This window comes from Bombyx mori, chromosome 18 (assembly GCF_030269925.1).
Source record: "Bombyx mori chromosome 18, ASM3026992v2".
NCBI classification, from domain to species: domain Eukaryota; kingdom Metazoa; phylum Arthropoda; class Insecta; order Lepidoptera; family Bombycidae; genus Bombyx; species Bombyx mori.
The window spans coordinates 5,673,018-5,694,102 of record NC_085124.1 but is presented as its reverse complement, the minus strand read 5'-3'; the positions used below and the strand labels follow the sequence as shown (position 1 = coordinate 5,694,102).

The window sequence follows — 21,085 nt, the reverse complement described above, 5'->3', positions numbered from 1 at the left end:
CATTTTACGTCTAAAAGTCAGGATCTTTCAAGAAATTTTTATATTATTGCCACTGTTAATAATTATGGACACTGAAGTTTGCAAAGTGATTACCCTACTCGCTCTAACTTAGGTCAAAATATATATTCAATATTCTTTTATTCTCTCTTACAAGTTAAAAGCTCAAGTGGAACGATCTATGGCTATGGGCTTCTTGCAGTTTACCAACACGACAATGGCCGAATTGTCTGTATAGATATTTTTTATTGGCCCATACATCTCGACCTGCCATGTCTTTGGTTTTAAAAATGGCGTATACAAGCTTTTTGTTTGCCGGTTTATGCGAATGAATTATTTCCAAGACGTCTCGAGTTGTCTAACGAGACAGAAACGTCGTGAATATGAAATTAAAGTACATGTGTAGGTATATTATTAACGCCGTGGACCCCGTGAACGAATTTTCATAGCGTTATGGTGAATTAGAATGGTGTCTGTGGCTTGTCAATCTCGCACGTCGTCAGGTTACCAATTCGTAACGTAAATATCATCAAGCGAGCGTTTTATATTTCAGATATGACAGTGTCGCATAACAGTAGATAATGGAGAGCTCGGAAGATGATGCGGGCCCCGCGACAATCGCTTCCCGCCGTGCATCGGCGCGGGAAAGGGACGTCGGCCAGGCCGAGGACCTCGATGCACCCACTGGCATCTACCAACAAGATCGAACAGAGAGTAGGACGTCGTGCCAAACCCCCGCGATGTCGGAGGATAATTTCGACGGTGACAGCGTACCATCGCCGTCGGTGCAAGACGTCAACACAAGTACCGAAGCGATACTTGACATGATAGATGAAATCGTGGATGGACCAGGCGCACCAAAGCGAATACCTATCGCAAGCGATACTCTTCTGGTCGCTCATGAAATTGCTTCGGAGGATGATTCGGGACTCAGTCAAGAGCTTTTGAATACAAACAGTACTGAGTCTTTAACACCAATTCCAGATGTTTCGCCCGCGCTAGACGTCAATGCCGACGATACAGTTGTAAATAGCTCTGCTACTGAACAACAAATTAGTGCGGAATTAAATATTGCAAGTGTAAATAGTGAAAATATGTGTCAAGAAAGGCTACTCATACCAACAGAAGAGTGTACAACAACTGAAAAAGAGTGTATAGTGTCACAAGTAGAACTTGAGCCTTCAAGCTCACAAACATTGTCAAATATTCCTTCCAGCAGTGCATTTCATGTGCAAAGTGTTTCTGAAACTGTTAGTGAAAGTGAAAAAACAGATAGAACAGTTAAATGTGTCACATCTAGTGAGATTCAGAACAGAATAAGAATAGAATCCGCTGAGTCAACTTCAAGTGATTGTAGTGTTAGTGAGGACAAGATTGCAGAGCCTACAACAAAGGTACCTTTGAGACGAAGGCTTGTGAGGCCAGCCCGTTGTGATCGGCGTTCTGATTGCACAGTATCTTCCAGTGTGGACTTGAAATCTGTTAATATTAATACTATTGTAAGTGTAAGTGAAAATGTACCCAAGGATGTAACTAGTTCTTCAGATTCCAATCAGTCTGTTCATGAAGTTCTGAGACCTGAGGTTAGTGTTTTAAATGAGATTAGTATCAGCAAAATTGAAATTCCGGCAGGTTCTCCTAAAAAAATTAAACTCATTAGGCAAAAACCTGTTTTAAAAGACAAAGAAAGTATTGTTGAGAACCTGCAACAATTTAAAGTGGAGAAGGAGCAATGTCAACCTACATCTTCTGGAACAGTGTTAATAAGTGAAATTACTAAAGATATACCATGTAATTTAGAAACTTCGCAGCCACTAAAATCTACAGATTCATTGAATGTAAACAAATCAGAAGATTGTCCTTCACAAACTAATGATGTTAATGATATTTCATTAGATTCTTGTGAAGCCCAAAAAATACAAAAATCTGAAATAGCAGTGAATATGTTTATAGAAACAAATTTGAATGCTGAACCAAAATATGGATCTGCTCCAGATTTTTTATCCTTCAATGTAAATGATGTGAGAGAAAATGAAAATGACAAAAATGAGAGTGTATCTCTTAATGCAGTGTCTGAGGTACTAACTGGTCTAAGTGAAACCTCATCTAATAAACACAATCAGCTAATTGTGGATGTGGCTTCAACTTCTAACAAAGAAACTTTAAATGCTAAAGTCATACCAAAAGAAAACAGCAGTCTCACACAAGAAGAAAAAATAATAATACCACCTATTAAATTAAATGTATGTTTGCCGGATACAGATATTGCAAATTTAAATGATCAGAACCGGGCAGAAGTTCAAATGGAACACATAGCTGAATTGGAACCATGTAAACAGGTTCCTAAATTAACAATTAAATTAGGAATCAAGCCACCTGAAGAAGTAAAGTCACCAATTCCTAAAGTTACAATAAAATCAATTAGAACAGACGAGCAGTCTTTCTTGAGAGCTGAAGATGAACAAGAAAAACCAACTGTGACAAAATTTAATATCAAACCAATACTTAAACCGCAGAGTGAAATTCATGAAACTTCCTCAAACTATGTTAAAGATGAAGAAAATGATCAACAGATTCTATCTGTAACAAGGCTAAATATTAAGCCAATCCCCAAACCACAGAGTGACCAGAAAAAAACTCATTCTGCTGTTAAAGGTGATCACAAAACAGAAAGTTTACAAATCCCTTCCATAACCAAATTAAACATCAAACCTGTCCTCAAACCACCAGAAAAGATTAATGATTCTCACAGACAATCAAGTAGCAGTGAGATATCAGAATCAGAATACTCTGAAAATGATGAAACAACCAGTACTTCAGATCATGCATCAGCATCTGATCATGGTTCAGAAGATGTTCCAAAAGTAACTATAAGATTGGGAAAAGTTGGTACTGAAAGTGAAGGGAAATTTTATACTGATCAAAACGTACCCAAATTTACAATAAAAAGTTTACAGAACACTGATACTGAAATTCAGGAAACCAACTTAAAATTACTTATAACCAGTCAATCAGATGAAAAGAGACTAGAAAAAATACCTAAGCTAACAATAAAAACAGTTACAAAAACCGATAGTCAACCTTTGAGTCCAAAATTGACAATCAAACCATTAAAATCTCCTGATGGTGCAATAAAAGAAAGTGAAATTCCCAAATTAAAAATTACATCTGAAAGTTATTGTGGGAGTCCTGACTATAAAGACAGTTCACATGTGCCTAAAATTACCATTAAACCCATCACAAAAATGGATGTTGACAGTTCATCTAAAACATTTAAAAAATCTTTTACTAGTGATGTTGCAGAACAAATTCCCATAATAACAAAGTTAAATATTAAACCAGTGTTAAAACTTGATTGTGGAGAAACCTCTAATATTGTAGAAGAAAAAGTTCCTGTTATTTCAAAATTAAATATAAAACCTGTGTTAAAACCTAAAGATAATGATAATATAGATTCTAATGTTGAAAATGTACCTAAAATAACTAAACTAAATATTAAACCAATAAAAAACCCCGAAGAAAATTCTTCAGATGAAAAAGACTGTGATGGATTGAATGCTGATACAAATAAAGATAGTGTACCTGTTGTTACTAAAATTAATATTAAGCCTATAGTTAAACCATTGGAAGAAGATATCTCAAAAGATTCAGAGAACCAATCCTCCGAGACTGGGAACTCAAGTGATGATAATGCAGATCATATACCTGTTGTTACGAAGTTAAACATAAAACCTATTATAAAACCAGCTGACTTTGATGAGAACTCCAGATTGCACAAAACTAATGAACAAAGCATTCCAACTGTAACAAGGCTAAACATAAAACCATTGGTAAAACCAGAAGAAATAAATGCATCTAAGAAAGAGAGCTTGAAAAGTTCTGATTCAAAAGTTTCTAGTGTACCTGTAGTTACTAAGTTAAATATTAAACCTGTAACCAAGTCTGATGTCAATGAAATAGGTCATGATGAAAATAAAGAAGAGGTTTGTAGTAAAAACCCTCCAATAGTTATGAAAATTAACATGAAAGCTGTTGCTGAAACAGCATCTAAAGAAAATGTTAAAGGGGAACACAGCCTTTGCAATAATGTTAATACTCATTTTTCACTTTCTAAACATAGTACAGAGATGTCAGAGAGTAGATCTGAAGGGGACTTTTCAGAAAACCTACTCACCTGTAGTCAAGAGCCATATTCATCTGATAATTCAAAGACTGATCTTGTTCAAAAAGGAAAAATTGAAGAACACAGGGATCTTGGATTGCACAATTGTGTAACAATAAATGTTGACGATGGCCTTTCAAATATCCCTAATATACATTCAAAGAATGAAAATTTATTATTAGACTTGTCAACCCATGATAGCATTGTGAAGCATGTTCCCGTAACATCATCAATTACAACTCAAAGTATCACAAAAGAAAATCACCCAGAACCTAAACAGCAATTTTTGTTCACTGAGAAGCAAGTTTCTCAAAAATTTAATGTCATTTCAACATATGGTGAGCCACCTGTAGGTACCAGTGGTACTTTTAAACAAAAATCAATAGCCTCATCTTTACAAAATTGTACATTATTAAAAAAATTGCTAGAAAATACAAAAGAACCAATTGAAAATATAGAATTATCACACAGAAGTACTGTGAATTGTCTTAGTGCAGATCAACAAGAATCCCAATTAACATTTAGAAAAGATTTCAGTAATTGTAATATTCCCCAAGCTACAACAAAAGGTAATGACAGTGACAGTATTAATTATAATGATAAAAAGAAAATTATTTCAACTCATAGCATCAATATTAATGAAAACAGAAAATTAACTGAAGAAAACATATTTGTGAATCAAGGGATCTGTGAAAAATCTAATGAAAATTTAACTAAGCCATTAGAAATAAGTATATCAGAAAAAGTAGTGACACAAAGCTCTGAACAAGATTCACCAAGAATAATTTTGAAGATAAACAAGACTGATCATGGTCCTTCAGCAAAAATAATTACTGAAGAGACAAAAAGACCTGACTCTCCACATAAAAGCTACATAGAAAATATACAAGAAAAAAGTAGTGAAAAAGAAAGCTCAAAAAGATATACTACAAATAGCAAACGTAGACAAAATACTCCAGATTCACCTACTGTGGCTGTAGGTAAAAGATTACGAAGCTCTAGGATTGTAGAAAGTGTTGAAAAGTCACCAATTATTAAAAGAAATACAGGAAAAAGATCTACATCAGAATCAAGCCCTCCACAAATGAAAGATACTGAAATTTCTATACTAGACAATAAGCGTCTTAAACTAGAGCAGCTCCTGACAAGTAACAAATCTTTAACAATAACACCTGTTGCATCCAAAATATCACCAACGTCTCCTACAAAAAGCATAGAAATCAAACAGTCACCAAGATCTGTTAATCATTCAATACTCAACAATGAAAATTGTGCAAAAAATGGAAATTCTAAATTACACAATATTCTCTCAAATTTACAGGCAAAGCAAATGCAGTCAATTTCATTAATTGATAGTAATAATTCAATAAAATCTGTGATGACTAATCCAGAAGTTATTTCTGATCCGCCAGTAAGTGGTATGGCGGATGTAACCGAATCTGTGAGTGAAAATTGTCATCCCAAAGTTCAGGAGATGTTAATTAATGAGAATTCGGATTTTCGAGATAACAGCATTCCTACCGACGAAGCATCACAGGATCCTCTCGAAGTCGACACTTCTAAGATTTCAGAAAACGTCGCAAACGAGAGCAGCATTGCCATCAGGCCTGAAGAATTCACGCCCCAACCGAAGAAACGAGGTCGACCCCGTAAATTGCCTACCTCGGAAGGAGCCAAACCGGTTACACTCCCAGTGACGGCGTTAGAAGAACGACCGCAACGTTCACTTCGGTTGACGAGGTGAGATTTTTTTTAACAAGATTGTTAACGAAATTTTTCAGTTATTTTCAAAGTTAATGTCACCGTACAGGGAGCGTCCTTCAATAGTGACGAAACCGCGAGGAGGGCGAGGACGCGGACGAGGTGGAAGGCGCGCCGAGGCCGAGCCATCGCTAGCTGCCAACCCAACTCATCCTACCGACAACCCTACCGAAGAGATCGATCCCACCAGCTCACGAGTGAAGCTCCCGCGTCTTACTGAGGCACTTGATCGCATGCCAGGAGGATGTGTTACGCCATTGTCGAGTCGCCGACGTGGTTCGGTGGAGCCCGAACCTAAGGTGGTACTCGAAGCGGTGACACTAGATGAGATGACTGTACGGCCAGAGAGCACGCCGGGCCGAGGCCGGGGTTCTCGAGGGGGCCGCACACCGCGCGGTCGCACGCCACGTTCCAGGGCGCGGGGGAGAGGAGGAGGCCGCGGCGCCGTCTATATGAAGGTATGACCAGCTTCCTGTTATTCCATCTTACATTATTTCAAATTTTCAACGAGAAAGTTAATTGTGTTCCAAAGGAAACCCTGGGCATTTACGGTCGTGTTTGCGGCCCCGCGACGACCACCGTGCAACTCTTTGAAGAAGAAACATGCATGATGGACGACAACGCAACGCCTGCCAAGTGAGCAAACATTTATAGATTTCACAAAGAAAATATAATTCGATTTTAGTTTATACAGGTCTAAACTCATTGATTTAATTAAATTTTCAGACCTTCACATCTTCTGGATGAGGATTCACAAAGCTCAATCAAAAGTTTAACAAATGAGAGTAGCAAATTAAAGAAGTCAAAATTTGCAGACTTGTTTGACAGGTAATTGAGAGAAAAATATTTTAAATATGTTTCATTTTTAATTTCAACTATATTTTATTAATACATGTATAAATTAAATTAAGTAAGGTAAAAGCATAAGGATAGCCTTGGGGGAAGCCTATCTATATCCAGCAGTGGACGTTTTTGGGCTTATAGACAGATAGATTTTGAATTTATAAATTATTCACAGTTTATGAAAAAGATAAAATAAAGAATAATAATTTTATTAAACAGAAAATAAATTATTAATTCATTTTTATTTCATTTCAGTAATAAGCAATGGACAGCAGCAGATGTGAAGGAATATATTTGGCCACATCCTGGAAATAGTGAACCTCAGGTAATCAAATAAAACTGTCTGGGCCTCAAAAAAAGTATCTTAAGATTGTCTTTCTCATGCCCAAATCAAAACTGGTTTTAAATATATTATAATAAATAAAAAAACAACCATTTTTTTAAACTAAAACTATCACTTAATGACCTAAACTGTCTCTTAATGACTGCAGTAAATGACTGTTTTACTACTGAAATATGCCCAGTTCAGTTGTACGTATCTGGATTAAAAGAGGGTGTATTTTACACCAGTATATTAATTATGTGAAAAATAATTGCGATTCTAGACCACTTCGTAAAATATCATCCTACGTTTATAATTTGTCTACCAGGTCATGATGATACAAGAGCAGGTGGCGATGTTCCTTGGCGTGAAGAGCTTCAAAAGAAGATATCCTGAACTAAAACGGAGATCCATCGTTGGTGACGAAAAGGATTATGTTTTAGCAAAAAGATTGGCTACAGAAGCTCTATGCGACTTAGGTAATGTTTACTATCAGTAAACAGTAAACAAGGAACAAATACTGAAATCCTGATAAAATATATTATCCTGATAATTTGTCTCTCCACTACTTGCTACAATAAATTGTTCAAGCATCATACTAAAACTTCCGAGCAAAATCAACTTTTTTTTTAAAATAAACTTTTTGTGTATAAGTGACTTCTTCCAATTACGTATCGTTGTTTATTTTAATTCTAAGTGTGTGGTTGTACCAACAGAATATAACTAAAATTGTTACTGTCACTTCAGGGAACATTCTTTTATTTTTTGTGTTTGTTGTTTAGATTAGTGTATTAGCTTATGAACCATCTAGTGTTAAGTGTGATTGCTGTAATCCATTGCAATAAAGTGTGACAAGGACTTAAATTTAATAAAACTTAAAAATATCAATTTTCATTAGAAAAATAAAATTAATATCCACAGGTATAACAGCAGTGGATGCGAGCGAAGTCTTGGATATCATGCTATCAGATTATCCACATAAGTATGAGGAATATCGTGCATACCAGCGGGAAAGACAACTCACTGAACCAGAAGAGATAGTAACTGAAGTGAAGATGGAAGATAAACTGACAAAAAGTGATGTAAAATCAGAAAAATCTTCTGATCACAAACCGGAAGGACCTAAAATCGACCCTGAGAAGTTGAGACAGGTATTATAAACTTAATCATAATGGTTAATCCAATCATCCAAGAACAGTAATAAAACAAAACATCCCAGTGTTAAAGTGTGACCTGACTTCAAAACTTTCGATTAATTCGAATCTGAAAGACTATAGCATTGATTTTAGTGAAAGTTTTGAGATTGAAAGCTTATCAAAAGTCAGTATAACGGGTATGTGGGAATACGATAAGAGGGCTTAACTGCCAAAGAGAACAGTTGTTATTTATTTTATATATCACATTCACAAGTATCTTTAAAATTAGTTAAGTAGTTCCTGTCACCTCAGAAGAACAAAAAATACAGATAAAAGTATAAAAAATGTCCGATTTAGTGTCAGTGCTAGTGAAATATATAAATAATTTACCTCGCTTTCGATTATTACGATTACGAGAGTTTGATTAAAATTATTAACTTTTCATAAATAAAAAAACAATTTCAATTAAGGTCTCTATTATATTTGAGCGTATGATAACATGGGCACAAGTATGTCAAAAGCGGAAGATATTTTAATGTACTCCCCTGATATTATTTTAAGTAAAAGTTAACTTAAACACAAAAGAGTAATAGTTCGTACGTTTACTGGTGGTAGGACCTCTTGTGAGTCCGCACGGGTAGTTACCGCCACACTGCCTATTTCTGCCGTGAAGCAGTAATGCGTTACGGTTTGAACTTAGAACTAATCTCAAGTTGGATGGCGCATTTACGTTGTAGATGTCTATGGGCTCCAGTAACCACTTAACACCAGGTGGTCTGTGAGCTCGTCCACACATCTAAGCAACAAAAAAAAACCTCATATTCGGCATCGATGTGTACAGGATATGGCGGCTGCAGCGATAGCGTCGGCCAGCGAGTGGAACGCGCGCATGAACGCCAGCCGCAGCGTGGCGTGCGTCGACCTGCAGAGCATGACGGTGCACCGGCGCCGCCCCCCCGCCCCGCGACCCGCGCACCACGTGCGACCCCCCGCCGGCTTCTACCCGCACGCGCTGCTGCCTGGACAGTACCAACACGCCTACAGAATCTATACGCCTGAACAGCTTAGGTAACTGATTCTTGCTCGTTTCATCATGGTAACTGTTTCATATCAAATGCCAATTGTAGGTCTACCTAGGCCAACTGTTTAAAAAAATACAACATAAGATCAGCATACTGAATATTAAAATAAATTAACGGGATATTAATTTGAAAAGATTTATAATTAATGTATCATTAACAGTTGAATTTTTAACAAATGATTAAGTAGTAAGAGGTATGGAATTAGCGCTGAACATTATCAGAAAAAAAACCATTCTTAGTCTATCCATAAATAATGTTTCTATTATTGAATTGTATCATACACCTGATCTGATGTTTTGAAACTTTATCACAAAACTATACCTTGATATCTAATACCCCATAATACTATTAAGTTGTTTTTGAACACAATGTCTTGTATCCCAGCAATTTTGAATTCTTTATTTATTTTTTACTGGTGGTAGGATCTCTTGTGAGTCCGCACGGGTAGGTACCACCACCCTGCCTATTTCTGCCGTGAAGCAGTAATGCGTTTCGGTTTGAAGGGTAGGGCAGCCGTTCTAACTATACTAGAGACCTTAGACTTATATTTCAAGGTGGGTGGCGCATTTACGTTGTAGATGTTTATAGGCTCCAGTAACCGCTTAACATTAGGTGGGCTGTGAGCTCGTCCACCCATCTAAGCAATTCAGATACCATGTAAGTGAGTAAATTTTTAAATGTATTTGAACATTTTCCCAAAGGTACTTCCCACTGAACACAGTACTGGCGGCACCGCCGGCGAGCGTGTCCCCGGAGTGCAGCTCGGAGTCCGAACCGGAGTCGGGCTCGGCCTCTGACTCCAGTGTGCACTCTGACTCACACACGCAACAAGCTAAGGTGATTTTAAGTCGTTTATTTTGCTTGTTTCTCAAAAATTAATTCCCACAGTTTTTACGGTAGGCAGCAGCTTGGCTCTGTCCTTGGCATTCCTAAAGTCTATGGGCGACGGTAACCACTCACCATCAGGTGAGCCGTATGCTCGTCTGCCTACAAGGACAATAAAAGAAAAAGTTTTTCCAATTATTAAAAAAAGCATCCTAAACAAAGGTCTACACTATTTACAGAACCAAATATAATTGGAAAATTTGTTTGTATGTATACACGACTTTGTGCTTGTAATGTATATGAAATACCTGTAATTATTATACCTGTAAAGTATAAAACAAAACAATATCTCATTCAACATAAGTTTTTTTGAAACTGACCTGCAATGTTCTAAGGCAGGACTCTCAACACACACACACACTCTTCTGTAAAAAAAAAAAATTTTTTAAGTTGTCCAATCTTACACACCAAAATTTATAATGGCCCATGTTGGCATCCATAAAATGTAATTTTATTTATCTATTGAACATTCGTACCTGACAACGAAATTAGGATGGTTCATTCATTAATATTTTGTGATCATTGAAACGTCTAAAATGTCTGTTATAGTTTCAGTAAAGAGTAAATGTCTAGGTAAATTAAAAAAAAATGAAGTGACAAATCAATATTATTGTTTGTGTCTGTGATACTTTAATTTCCTTATAAATTTTTCATTCTAAGAACTTATTATAGACAAATATATAAATATCAATTAAAATATAAGTAGTATGTACTGTTTAAAAGATTTAAATTTTTATGCATGAAATCTAATTATATGTGACAAAAATTTCACTATATTATTGCATATAAGACATTTTAAATAAAATCCCGTCAATTTAGCCGTTTTGGAGAGTGGCCCAGACAAATGTTGTGTACGATATTTGAGTTAGAAGATTTATACTGAATGCAATATGTTTGTATGTATTTTATCTAAGTGTACTATATCTTAGTTTTCCAAACGTAAAGAAATGAAATACATAAACAGACAGACTATAAAAAAAGTAAAGTGTTTTAATCAAATTCATAATTAACCCATTTCTGTATACTACAGCGCAAAAGAGTGAGTAAAGTGAAACGCAGCAGTCAAGCGGAGAAGGAAAAAGAAAAAGAGAAGGAGAAAGAATTAGAACCCGCGGAGGTGGAGGACACGTGCCGCGCGTGCAAGCTGCGCCTCGAGGGGAACAGGAAGCACACGCACGAGCGGTTCCTCGTCTGCGCTACTTGCAACGCGAAACGTGAGCACGCCTTTACTAACTACAGTTCTTACACTCGACCCGGTGCGAAACTATATTTGAATATGGTATTTCGAAAAGGGCACATGTCGCATATTTTGTCAAATACGTTTTTTCATATACATACATGTAGTTTTGAGGCTTACCTACACCCATTTTATAATAATTCCAGTAATTTTCAATTGCTAATTAACACTAAAATATATCTCAAAAGTTAATATTTTAAATTTTACACTGCTTTAGAAAATAATCAGTTTTTTTTCATTTCCTGAACATTTTACATTTTTAGAGATGTGCCCTTTTCGAAATGGCATATTCATTTATATCCTTGGTTTATAAATTGAAAAAGGAACGATTTATGAAATTACCACAGCTCTTCGTGTCTAGAGTGATGTTCTTGAATGTCCTATATGCTTTTTCATTGGATTGGGCTGCGAGCCGAGCTGAGTCTATAGTTTTCGTACAAGCTGTCACCCCCCTCTTTTTCATTTGATTTTATTTGATCTTAAGTAATCTAACCAAGTTGTACCTAAGTAAGCATCGCGCGTCAGGATATTATACAATAACACATGATACAATAAAATAAAATCTAACATTTTACACTCTTAAATTGGTATTCTAAGGTGACATCCTAAATTACGATCCGCAGTCAGATGGACTCATGCATGACTCCAAGGACTTAATCCATGTTATTTATAACATCAGCAATATTGTGGAAGACATTGAGTTTTCAAAGTTTTACATACATATTAAGTGTTGCAAGTGCGAATACAGCGGAGGGAGACAGTAATGCGATACGTTTTGCGCGTTCGTCCGCAGTGCACCCCGGCTGCGTGGAGCTGGGCCCGGACACGATCCGCAAGTGCCGCGAGTACCCGTGGCAGTGCGCCGAGTGCAAGACGTGCGGCCAGTGCAGCCGCCCCGCCGACGACGACAAGATGCTCTTCTGCGACCTCTGCGACCGCGGCTTCCACTCCTACTGTGTCGGCCTACCGGAAGTGCCCACCGGTAACCGCAAGCAAACCTCTATTAATTAACACGTCAATGTGGCTTTAAGCTACGGTTATTTTCAAAACGCTCCTTAGTATGGCTGTCTTCTCTAACCTGCGCATACATTTTTATAGTATCTATCTTGTCATCGGTAATCTTAAGAATTTTATTTTTTCTTGCACTGATTACATGCGTCTATAGGGTGATTGATGAGTTACATGGCTATAATCATTATAAAATTATGTATAAATAAATGTTGTACTCTTTCGCAACCCTATAGAGGAAACTAAAATTGAAGATTTCGAAGCGCATATAAAACAAATAATTAACATACTACATATATATATTACACAGTCCATCGCTTTCAAATAACTAGTCCCATTAGAGTTTAATTAGTCTTAAGTAACAATACTGACTGGTTTTCATTGAACGTGTTTATATATAAACTGATACGTTTCAGGTCGGTGGCACTGCGTGGAGTGCGCCATCTGCAAGTCGTGCGGCGCGCGGTCACCGGCGGGCGCGGCGGCGGCGGGGGGCGCGGCGGGGGACGCGGCCCCCGAGTGGCACCACCAGACCAAGCGCGGCCCCGGCGGACACAAGGTGTACTCGCACTCGCTGTGCACGCCCTGCGCCAGGTCCGTACCCCCTCCCCCACGCCGGAACGCGGCTCCCCCCTCGGCCTTCGATCTGATTTCACCTTTAAATCGTCGTTCCAAATTTAAAATATATATGGCATTTTGAGCCAAAATTATGTTTTCATATATTATGAAAGTTTTAAACTCCTATGTGCATATCGAAATATTTCACTTTAGTACGCGTCAATCTTAAAAAATGCTAAGTGTCGGTTTACATTTTGTTGTAGATCAAAGTATCCTATGTGCTAAAAAAATATTTGATTTTTTTTTCAGGAGGTAGTTTTATTAGATTTTCTAACAGTAGAACAGTACATTTATACACATAGGAAATTTCAATTTTGCAACGACGAAATACTAGCCAATTAAATCAACGCTCACCAACAGTAGAATCTCAATTACGGATTGATAATGAGAGCCAATTGCCTAAGGTACATAAACGATGATTTACTACGCGATGGATGATTATTCGAATTAATCAATTGTAATATTCGATATTAAATTCGCGATTCATTTTATCGTATCCCATAAATAATTGACTTACTAAGATTTCGGTGTAAAATATCATAGATAACGCAATGACAACACATAGACAGGTTTGCTCGTGTTGGACAATTCAACAAACAACATAACACGTTTGTTAGATTTTTGGTGTCCATTTACCATAGAGACCATCAGTCTATCAGTGAACTTATAGTACGGTTCCCCATCACACTTGTTAGATTCGAGATTTTTTTCTACTTCGCTCACCGAAAAAACCTTGAAGAACAATGCCCCAGGCTCGGCTTGGTACCGTCGACTATACGCTATTATTCTTAATACATATATAGATTTACGCAATTGCATAGTAATATTGTGGATGGTCAGAGCAAAATTATAGTTTTTTGACAACAAAAAAAATACAAATTCCCACAATATGTGACTAGAAATCAGATCGATGCCTGAGCGATATTTTAATATATTTTTGTTGTTGATTGTTGATTGTTATCACCACAATTATGTTGCTTCAATAAAATGTAACGATTGCACTAGAGAATCAGAAATGATTCATCTCACACTAAATTCACAGTTAATAATTTCATAATATTAGATTCAAAATAATAATATCTATTATGATGTTAATGAGTTGTTACAAAAAAAAATACATTTGAATTTAAAAAAAAAACAATATTGTCATCTATATTGTTCATTTAGATTTAACTTAGAAATTGTAATTTTTGTGGTCGCTGTAAATCGAATAATGACTTAAATTAGCTAGCTAGAGTTAAATGGTCACATGGTCAAATAGTTTAATGGCCATAGACAAAAATTCGACACGAGATTTCTGGATTCGATTGTAGCGACAGAAAGCGGGATTATAGTAATTATTAGTGCGGCTTTACAAAACGCCTCGTCACAATTCTATATTCATAGATACTTGAAATAAATTTAATTTTAATTCGCCATGCTATTCCTACATTTCGGATGTTGTGCGTTTCAGGTTAATATTTTTCTAGAAAGAATCATCTGCCTTAGGAGTCGAATCCTAGTGTAAACTTAACACTAAATAATAATTGGTTATTTCTTTAATTATCGATTATCAATCTTATTTATGATGCGATAAAAACCCATTTTGTTATTCTTGTTTTGATAGTGAAATGAATTAATATCGCTCTAATATTTTTCTTTAACTCTTACTGTTATTTACATATCTCATTAAAAGAACAAATGGATAACAATCTTCAATCAACGTTCTTCGGCACTCGATAACTGATGTTGAATTTTTTTATCAAAAATTTATGGAAAGGATGACCAAAATTGTACTAAGAAACGGAGACTCCCAGACATCGAGTGGCGAATCGTAATTCTAATTGTGCAATATGAAAAATCTTAAGGCGAACCAACAGTTTAATTTAAAAAACTGAAACTACTAAAATAATTTATTTTTATTAATACAATCTCAAACGACTTAGGTTACGTAAAACAATAAAAAAAAAATAAAAAAAACTTTTTATTATACAGGAATTGTTAAAGACAATAACATTAACGCTACAAGTGTTATAATAATGACGTATTATTTTTCAAGTAGAACCCTGAGATGCGCCAAAAAAATGTGAACCAAATATCGTTGAAAGTACGAGACGACTTTATAAGAGGGACGCGCGGACAAATAAAATAAAAAGTACACAGTTTTATACAGAACCGTTAAATGATTTATGTGTAATTAATGTTTGCGTAACAAAACTAGCTGGTGATCCATGTGCTCGAGTCATCTCGTGTGCGTGTTTTGATGTGAACTAACACGATTCCATTTTATATGTCACGTCCGAACGCAATTCGCTCTGTCGACATCCGCTTTGTCTATGGTATCGATCATCTCGTAGCGATGTTTGTGAAAGTAATGCGTAAATTGTGTATGACTGTTTTTGTTATTGTGATAGTGTTCGAAACGGACGCGTGATCGAATCGATTTAATCGAGTCTAAAATCGATTATCTGAATATTTGAATTTTAATCGATTCGTTTAAACGCTCACTGTTTAAGAACGAGTTAACAAAAGCACCTGTCATTACTACTTGCATGTTGATGTCAATTTTTTTAATGTATCTACAAATAAGTAGCCTGACAGATTAAATTATGAATATAAATAAAAATCTATCGGATCGATCCATCTGTATAGCAGTAACGATTTTAATTTTCGTGAATACCAATTTTAGCATTACGTTCGTAAGTTTCTGTCCCCCCGCAGAATGACTCCTCATGCTACACAGCACAAATTTTGGTATCATTTCCATATAAGTAGCATGCCACAATATATTTCTCTTCAAAGATTGTTAACGCACTTCAATAGCGATGATGATGACTCTAGAAAAAGCGCGCATATACACTTAATTATAAATTTAAATTATTATTTTTCAATTATCACAATATCTGATAATAGGAAATTGTTAATCTTAAATTATTTTAAATAATACAAAATATTACAAAACGTGCGCAAATAATCTTCTTCAATTTACTGGCAAAGTTTGATTTTCAGAAAGCAGTTATCGCGAAAGATTGTTTTAATGTGGTTTACAAAAAAATGTATATGTAAAATTTAACTTTGCTTTCTGTTTCTATATAATTTTCATTGTTATTAATATACATTTTGTATCGAAGTTTTTTTTAATTAGTTTCGGTACTCGAACAACAGAGATGTGTACAATGTATCTACTGCATCTCTTAGTTTTCATCATTGACAATGGGTGTCGACGCATCATCCCACTGCTCTTAATTCGACTAACTCACCGACTCACTTAACTAACAATGGGCGTAGAAATCCATTTCATTTTCACAGGCATTCTATTTACTAACACCGAATTCGTTACTTTTCTTCGATTGATCTACAGTATGATAACAATGTATCTATTTAATGATATCGAATACTACAAACAACACAAGCACTATTATTTCCTGTATTTTATTTATCTATGTGTTTATAAAGTATTTTATGTGTACTATGTATATACGAGGCCTATAAAATCAAAGGCAGCTAAATCCAAGTCTGTCAAATATTCAGGTAAACTACAAAAATCGGCCCTAAACACGTCATTACGGATCCTCCCGATCCATCGAAGTACTGCTCTTGCTAGGGCCAGTGTTAGCAACACTCCCGGTTTGAGAAGCTGAAATAACTTTGGATAGCTACGGATAGCTACGATATTGTTTATTTTAAAGGAGATTTATAAAGAATGAGAATATTACTAATAATCTAAATTTTAAATGATAAAACTTCGTTTATTAGTACTTAGTAGAGTAAAAATAAAAAATTTCAACTGAATTTGTTAGAGATTTAACTGCATTTGTTATAACATGAAAACACTAAAGCGTGTCCAACTAACTAAACAAGATAGCGCCATTATTAATCCATTTTACGACATTAAGGCGTTTAGCTGCCTTTGATTTTATAGGTCTCATATGTGACACACGCGCACACACTTAAAATATATGATACTATAACAATAATCGAATAACATAACAATAGTTGAGAGCGTATCGAAGAGAAGTAATGAAGGCATCGTTGAGCCGAAGCGTGTGTCGTAATGCCGGCCGGTGTTGTTAACTAATGGCGTGTTTCTGTGTTCCGGTGGTTGCGCGTACGGTCCGTATGTGTGTGTAGGGCGTATCGCATCGGTCGCTACTGCCCTCTGTGCGATCGCTCGTTCGTCGGGCCCAAGGGGACTATGCAGCTCGTCATATGTAAGCTCTGCGATAGGCAACTGCATCAAGGTACGTCACACAACAAACAAACAAACAAACCAACAACCAGTAGAAACGCACTGCGCCTGCCCCCGCAACCCAAACGCCACACGACGACACGTAAAACAATAACTATTGCAACTTATGCAACCTATATATCTCATCTAGTATCATTCGAATATAATGTTCGAAAAAATTCAAATTCAAAATTATTTAAAAATTAATTGTTTTTATTTATTGTTTTATGTGCAGTGTACAGCTTGTTTGTTCTGCTTGTCATTGCATTTTCTTGTTCGTGCGGAAGAATTTTGTGTTCACATTTTAATTATTGTTTTCGCGGTTTTCTAATTCATGCTTAAAGTGTGAACGTAATTTCTTCCTTTCTCATGCTTGGTTCGTTTCCATAAATGCTCATTTAACTATATCGGTTATCATGTCATCTTCCAGATTAGAAAAAAATGTGCTTGCGTTTTTATTTATTTATTTATATAGTATGCATTCGTTTATTTCCTATTATTGTGGCCATTTGTAAAATACTTCAAAAACAAATACGCTACGAATATGCATTAAGACTATTATGAAGGAGCTTTCTTCTAGAAAGGTTTTACTAGAATTTGTAGGCGAGCATGACGTCACAACGCAGCAGCGTTTATAGCCTAGACTTTAGCTGGTAGAGAAATTGTTGAGCCGCGTTATATAAAAAGAATGCACCGATCATCGCTGAGTGCGAGTGTGTGCAGCGCGGTTTAGGTGTAGGTGTGAACGATATGAATACGGCCGTGTGCTGGGCTCGTCCGATGAAACTTTACATTCGTAACGATTTTTTGGGTCAACCTCAATTAATAATCAGCATTGTGTATTTTTAAAGGAATAAAATAATAGTTTAAAAAAACTAAAAAAATACGCTTTTATAGAAAATCCAACTAAAAAATAGAAAATAAATTTTAATAAATTTGAATTAAAAATAATGTAAGAAAAAATGTTTTATTGTAAAAAAAACCGTAGGGTGCTTTTCAGAATATTTTCAAAATAACCCTTCTACTCATATCGGGTCATAAAATATTTATAACTACTGATACCATGCACCTCACGCTTTTTTTTTACAATAAAATCATTTTTTCTTACACTATATTTAATTAAAATTTATTTTCAAGGATTTTTTATAAAAGCGTATTTTTTTAGTTTTTTTTAAACTATTCTTTATTTAAATGACAAAATCGCGATGAATGCAAAGCTTTTATGAAGTTGCTGTGAGTACGCGCGTCGTCTGCGGATGTGTAACGTTGGGGGGTGTGTGTGTGTCGACAGAGTGCGTTAGGACGACGGTGTCGGTGCTGAAGGTGTTGGACTACACGTGCGGCGAGTGCCGGCGCGGCGGGATCACGTCGCGCGCGGCCGCCGTCCGCCTGGCGCCGCGCACTATCGCGACGCTGTTCATGGCCAAGCGACGGTTCAACAAGTACGCGCACCGCCAGTACATGCTCTCGCGCACAGAGCCCGAGCCGGAACCGGACCCGCTCGACGTGGCCGCGCCCTCCGACTAGCCGCCAAGCGAACGCCGGGCTACTAATAATGGTCAACCAGGGTAATTGTGAACAGTATGCTTGGTGCGAGTTTTTTAACGTTCTCGATAGCGTAAAAGTTGCTCAAATTTGTATGGGATCGTTTGCGTACGTTTGCCGCTAGGGGCGCTGTTCCAACTGTAAATTTTAATCATGAAATGTATGAAATGGCATTTTTAAGCGTCGTTTGATCGAACTGTAAGTTTTTTGAAGTGAACGAAACGATTCATTTAACGATATGAATGATTAAAAATAAACTTAAATTTTTCGACGGTGACTTATTTAGCCCAATTTGAATGGGATCGTTTGCGTACGTTTGCCGCTAGGGGCGCTGTCCGAACTGCATACAAAATTGGGTTAACTTTTACGCTATCGAGTACGTTACGAAACTCGCAGTAAGCACACAGAAACTCTCTTACGATTTTTAAGTTAACGCAATCCCTGTTCGATTATCGTCAAAATGAGAGCACGACGGTAGCGGTTTGCAATCAACTAAGTCTGTTTAGAATTACGTTGGTTGATCTTATGTTAGTGTTGGTGTGAACGTTATGTGAGACAAACGATGTTATAGTGTGCTCGTCCAGGATATAGGTTTTACGTTGGGGCGTGGAGTGCGAGAGCTCGCCGAGTCGCGGCCGGACTGTGGACATTTGTAAATGTAGACGCGTAAATGTGTTTCGTTCTTAAAAAACGACTATGATATAAGTTTCATCTCAAAAAAATAAATATATATATATATCTATAAAAAATAAAAGTATATTACGAAAAAAACATCTGCCTTTTAATGCATTTTATGTTTGTTTCACAAATTATTTGGGCACTGTTTTATTTTTTTGTCGTCCGGTTGCCGGGATGCCCGCTGATCGTTAGGTACTACGGTGCGCATTTGATTTTCTTTCATAACCGACTAATTTAAGGATATCGTTAATTTCGCTGTAAGGTATTTATTTTAGTTGTACTATGAGACGGATACAACTGTATACAATCTGATATCAGGTAGATTGTAGATTGTGGACGATTGTTACGAAACTATAGTTTGCGGAGGCAGAGATAGACTTCAGGTTCATAAAAAAACGAAAAGGCGCCGAACCGCATCTCTGGTCACCGGAGAGGAAATCACTTATGAATGTGAAAACAGAATTGATTTACGAATTACCTTCAAAAATACACTTTAAAAGTTGTTAATTAATAAATAACATTATTAATGATAGTTTACGTTAAGGTGATTATTAGCTTGTTTAGTTTTATGAATTAAATTCAGCAGCTCTTCTCTTATTGACTTTTTCTTTACTTAATTTTCCAAGTACAAACTTATGTCTCTTATCATCATTATTAAAATTAATGTAATTCATTTTTCTACGTTCTGGAAAACGTACTTGCCCGATTTCGATAATAATAGTTTTTAATTATACTATAGAAAAATAAAAATCGATCGAATAAATTATTTAACTCTTGAGTATCGTTAATACTTTATTAGTTTTCATTATGAGACATTCTTTTATTTATTATACACGTTTACGTTTTAAAAAAAAAAAGGATAGTATTAAAGTATATAGGTTTTGGTGTGGGTTTTGGACGTTTCCAGGGCTTCGTTGAAGTATCAAATCGACTGGCAGTAGTCGCGTCCTGTATTCAGTAGAGCTATACTCGTACTTATGGATAATCACTGCGCGCGCTATCGTCTTTAAACCGCTGTGTGCAATCAATTATCCCCCTAATGTTGTGTAATGTACATTGTATTAGTATATATTTGTAAGTGAAGAAGACGTCGCAGTTACTTCATCGAATACTGACATGTAATGTATCATGATTTAGTTTTATAATTATTATTATTATGCTTCGGTTAATTATTATTATTAATCATAATTTACGTAGTGACAATTTATAAGATGAAAAAAAATTATGTCAAAACAAATTTGTTTCGTCAGATCATGGTAATTTAACTTTTATACGATATGAGCCGGTCAGGGTGTCGTCCGCACCGTAATTTGCATTGCTTTATCGACACAGGTGAATGTAAGACTTATCTGTAAGAGAATTATTGTAACTTTATGTCTACTTAATGCAAGTGTAAACGTTCTAGAAATCTCGCACTGTTCGGTCAATTTTGTAAAAAAATAAAATAAATTTTATTTGATTTTTGTTTTCATTATTCATTGTCATCGTGCATCATCACCATCACGCATCGGTATGGATTTGAGTTTTTTTAATTTTATTATAAATAAAGATTTTTTTAAGCTCTCGAATCTCAACGTTAATTAATGTTAATATAAATAAAACAA

General features: G+C 36.0%; 1 protein-coding gene across 4 annotated transcripts; it reads left to right on the top strand.

Annotated features, from left to right (window-relative positions):
- The first annotated feature begins 69 nt into the window (after positions 1–69).
- LOC101741306 (supporter of activation of yellow protein) lies at positions 70–20,940 on the top strand. 4 transcript variants are annotated; one of them, XM_038017267.2, is made up of 15 exons: positions 152–399; positions 551–5,899; positions 5,970–6,378; positions 6,453–6,556; positions 6,647–6,748; positions 7,019–7,088; positions 7,414–7,564; positions 8,007–8,236; positions 9,063–9,289; positions 10,005–10,140; positions 11,219–11,402; positions 12,219–12,407; positions 12,850–13,027; positions 17,162–17,271; positions 18,550–20,940. In XM_038017267.2, exons 2-15 carry the CDS (start codon positions 579–581, stop codon positions 18,783–18,785), a joined length of 7,647 nt encoding a protein of 2,548 aa, XP_037873195.1. In that variant the 5' UTR covers positions 152–399; positions 551–578; the 3' UTR covers positions 18,786–20,940. The 4 variants fall into 4 exon arrangements, with proteins under 4 accessions (XP_037873194.1, XP_037873195.1, XP_062529600.1 ...); XM_038017266.2 differs by having other exon boundaries at positions 70–5,899; XM_062673616.1 differs by lacking the exon at positions 18,550–20,940 and having other exon boundaries at positions 167–5,899; positions 15,093–17,305.
- The last annotated feature ends 145 nt before the right edge of the window (positions 20,941–21,085 follow it).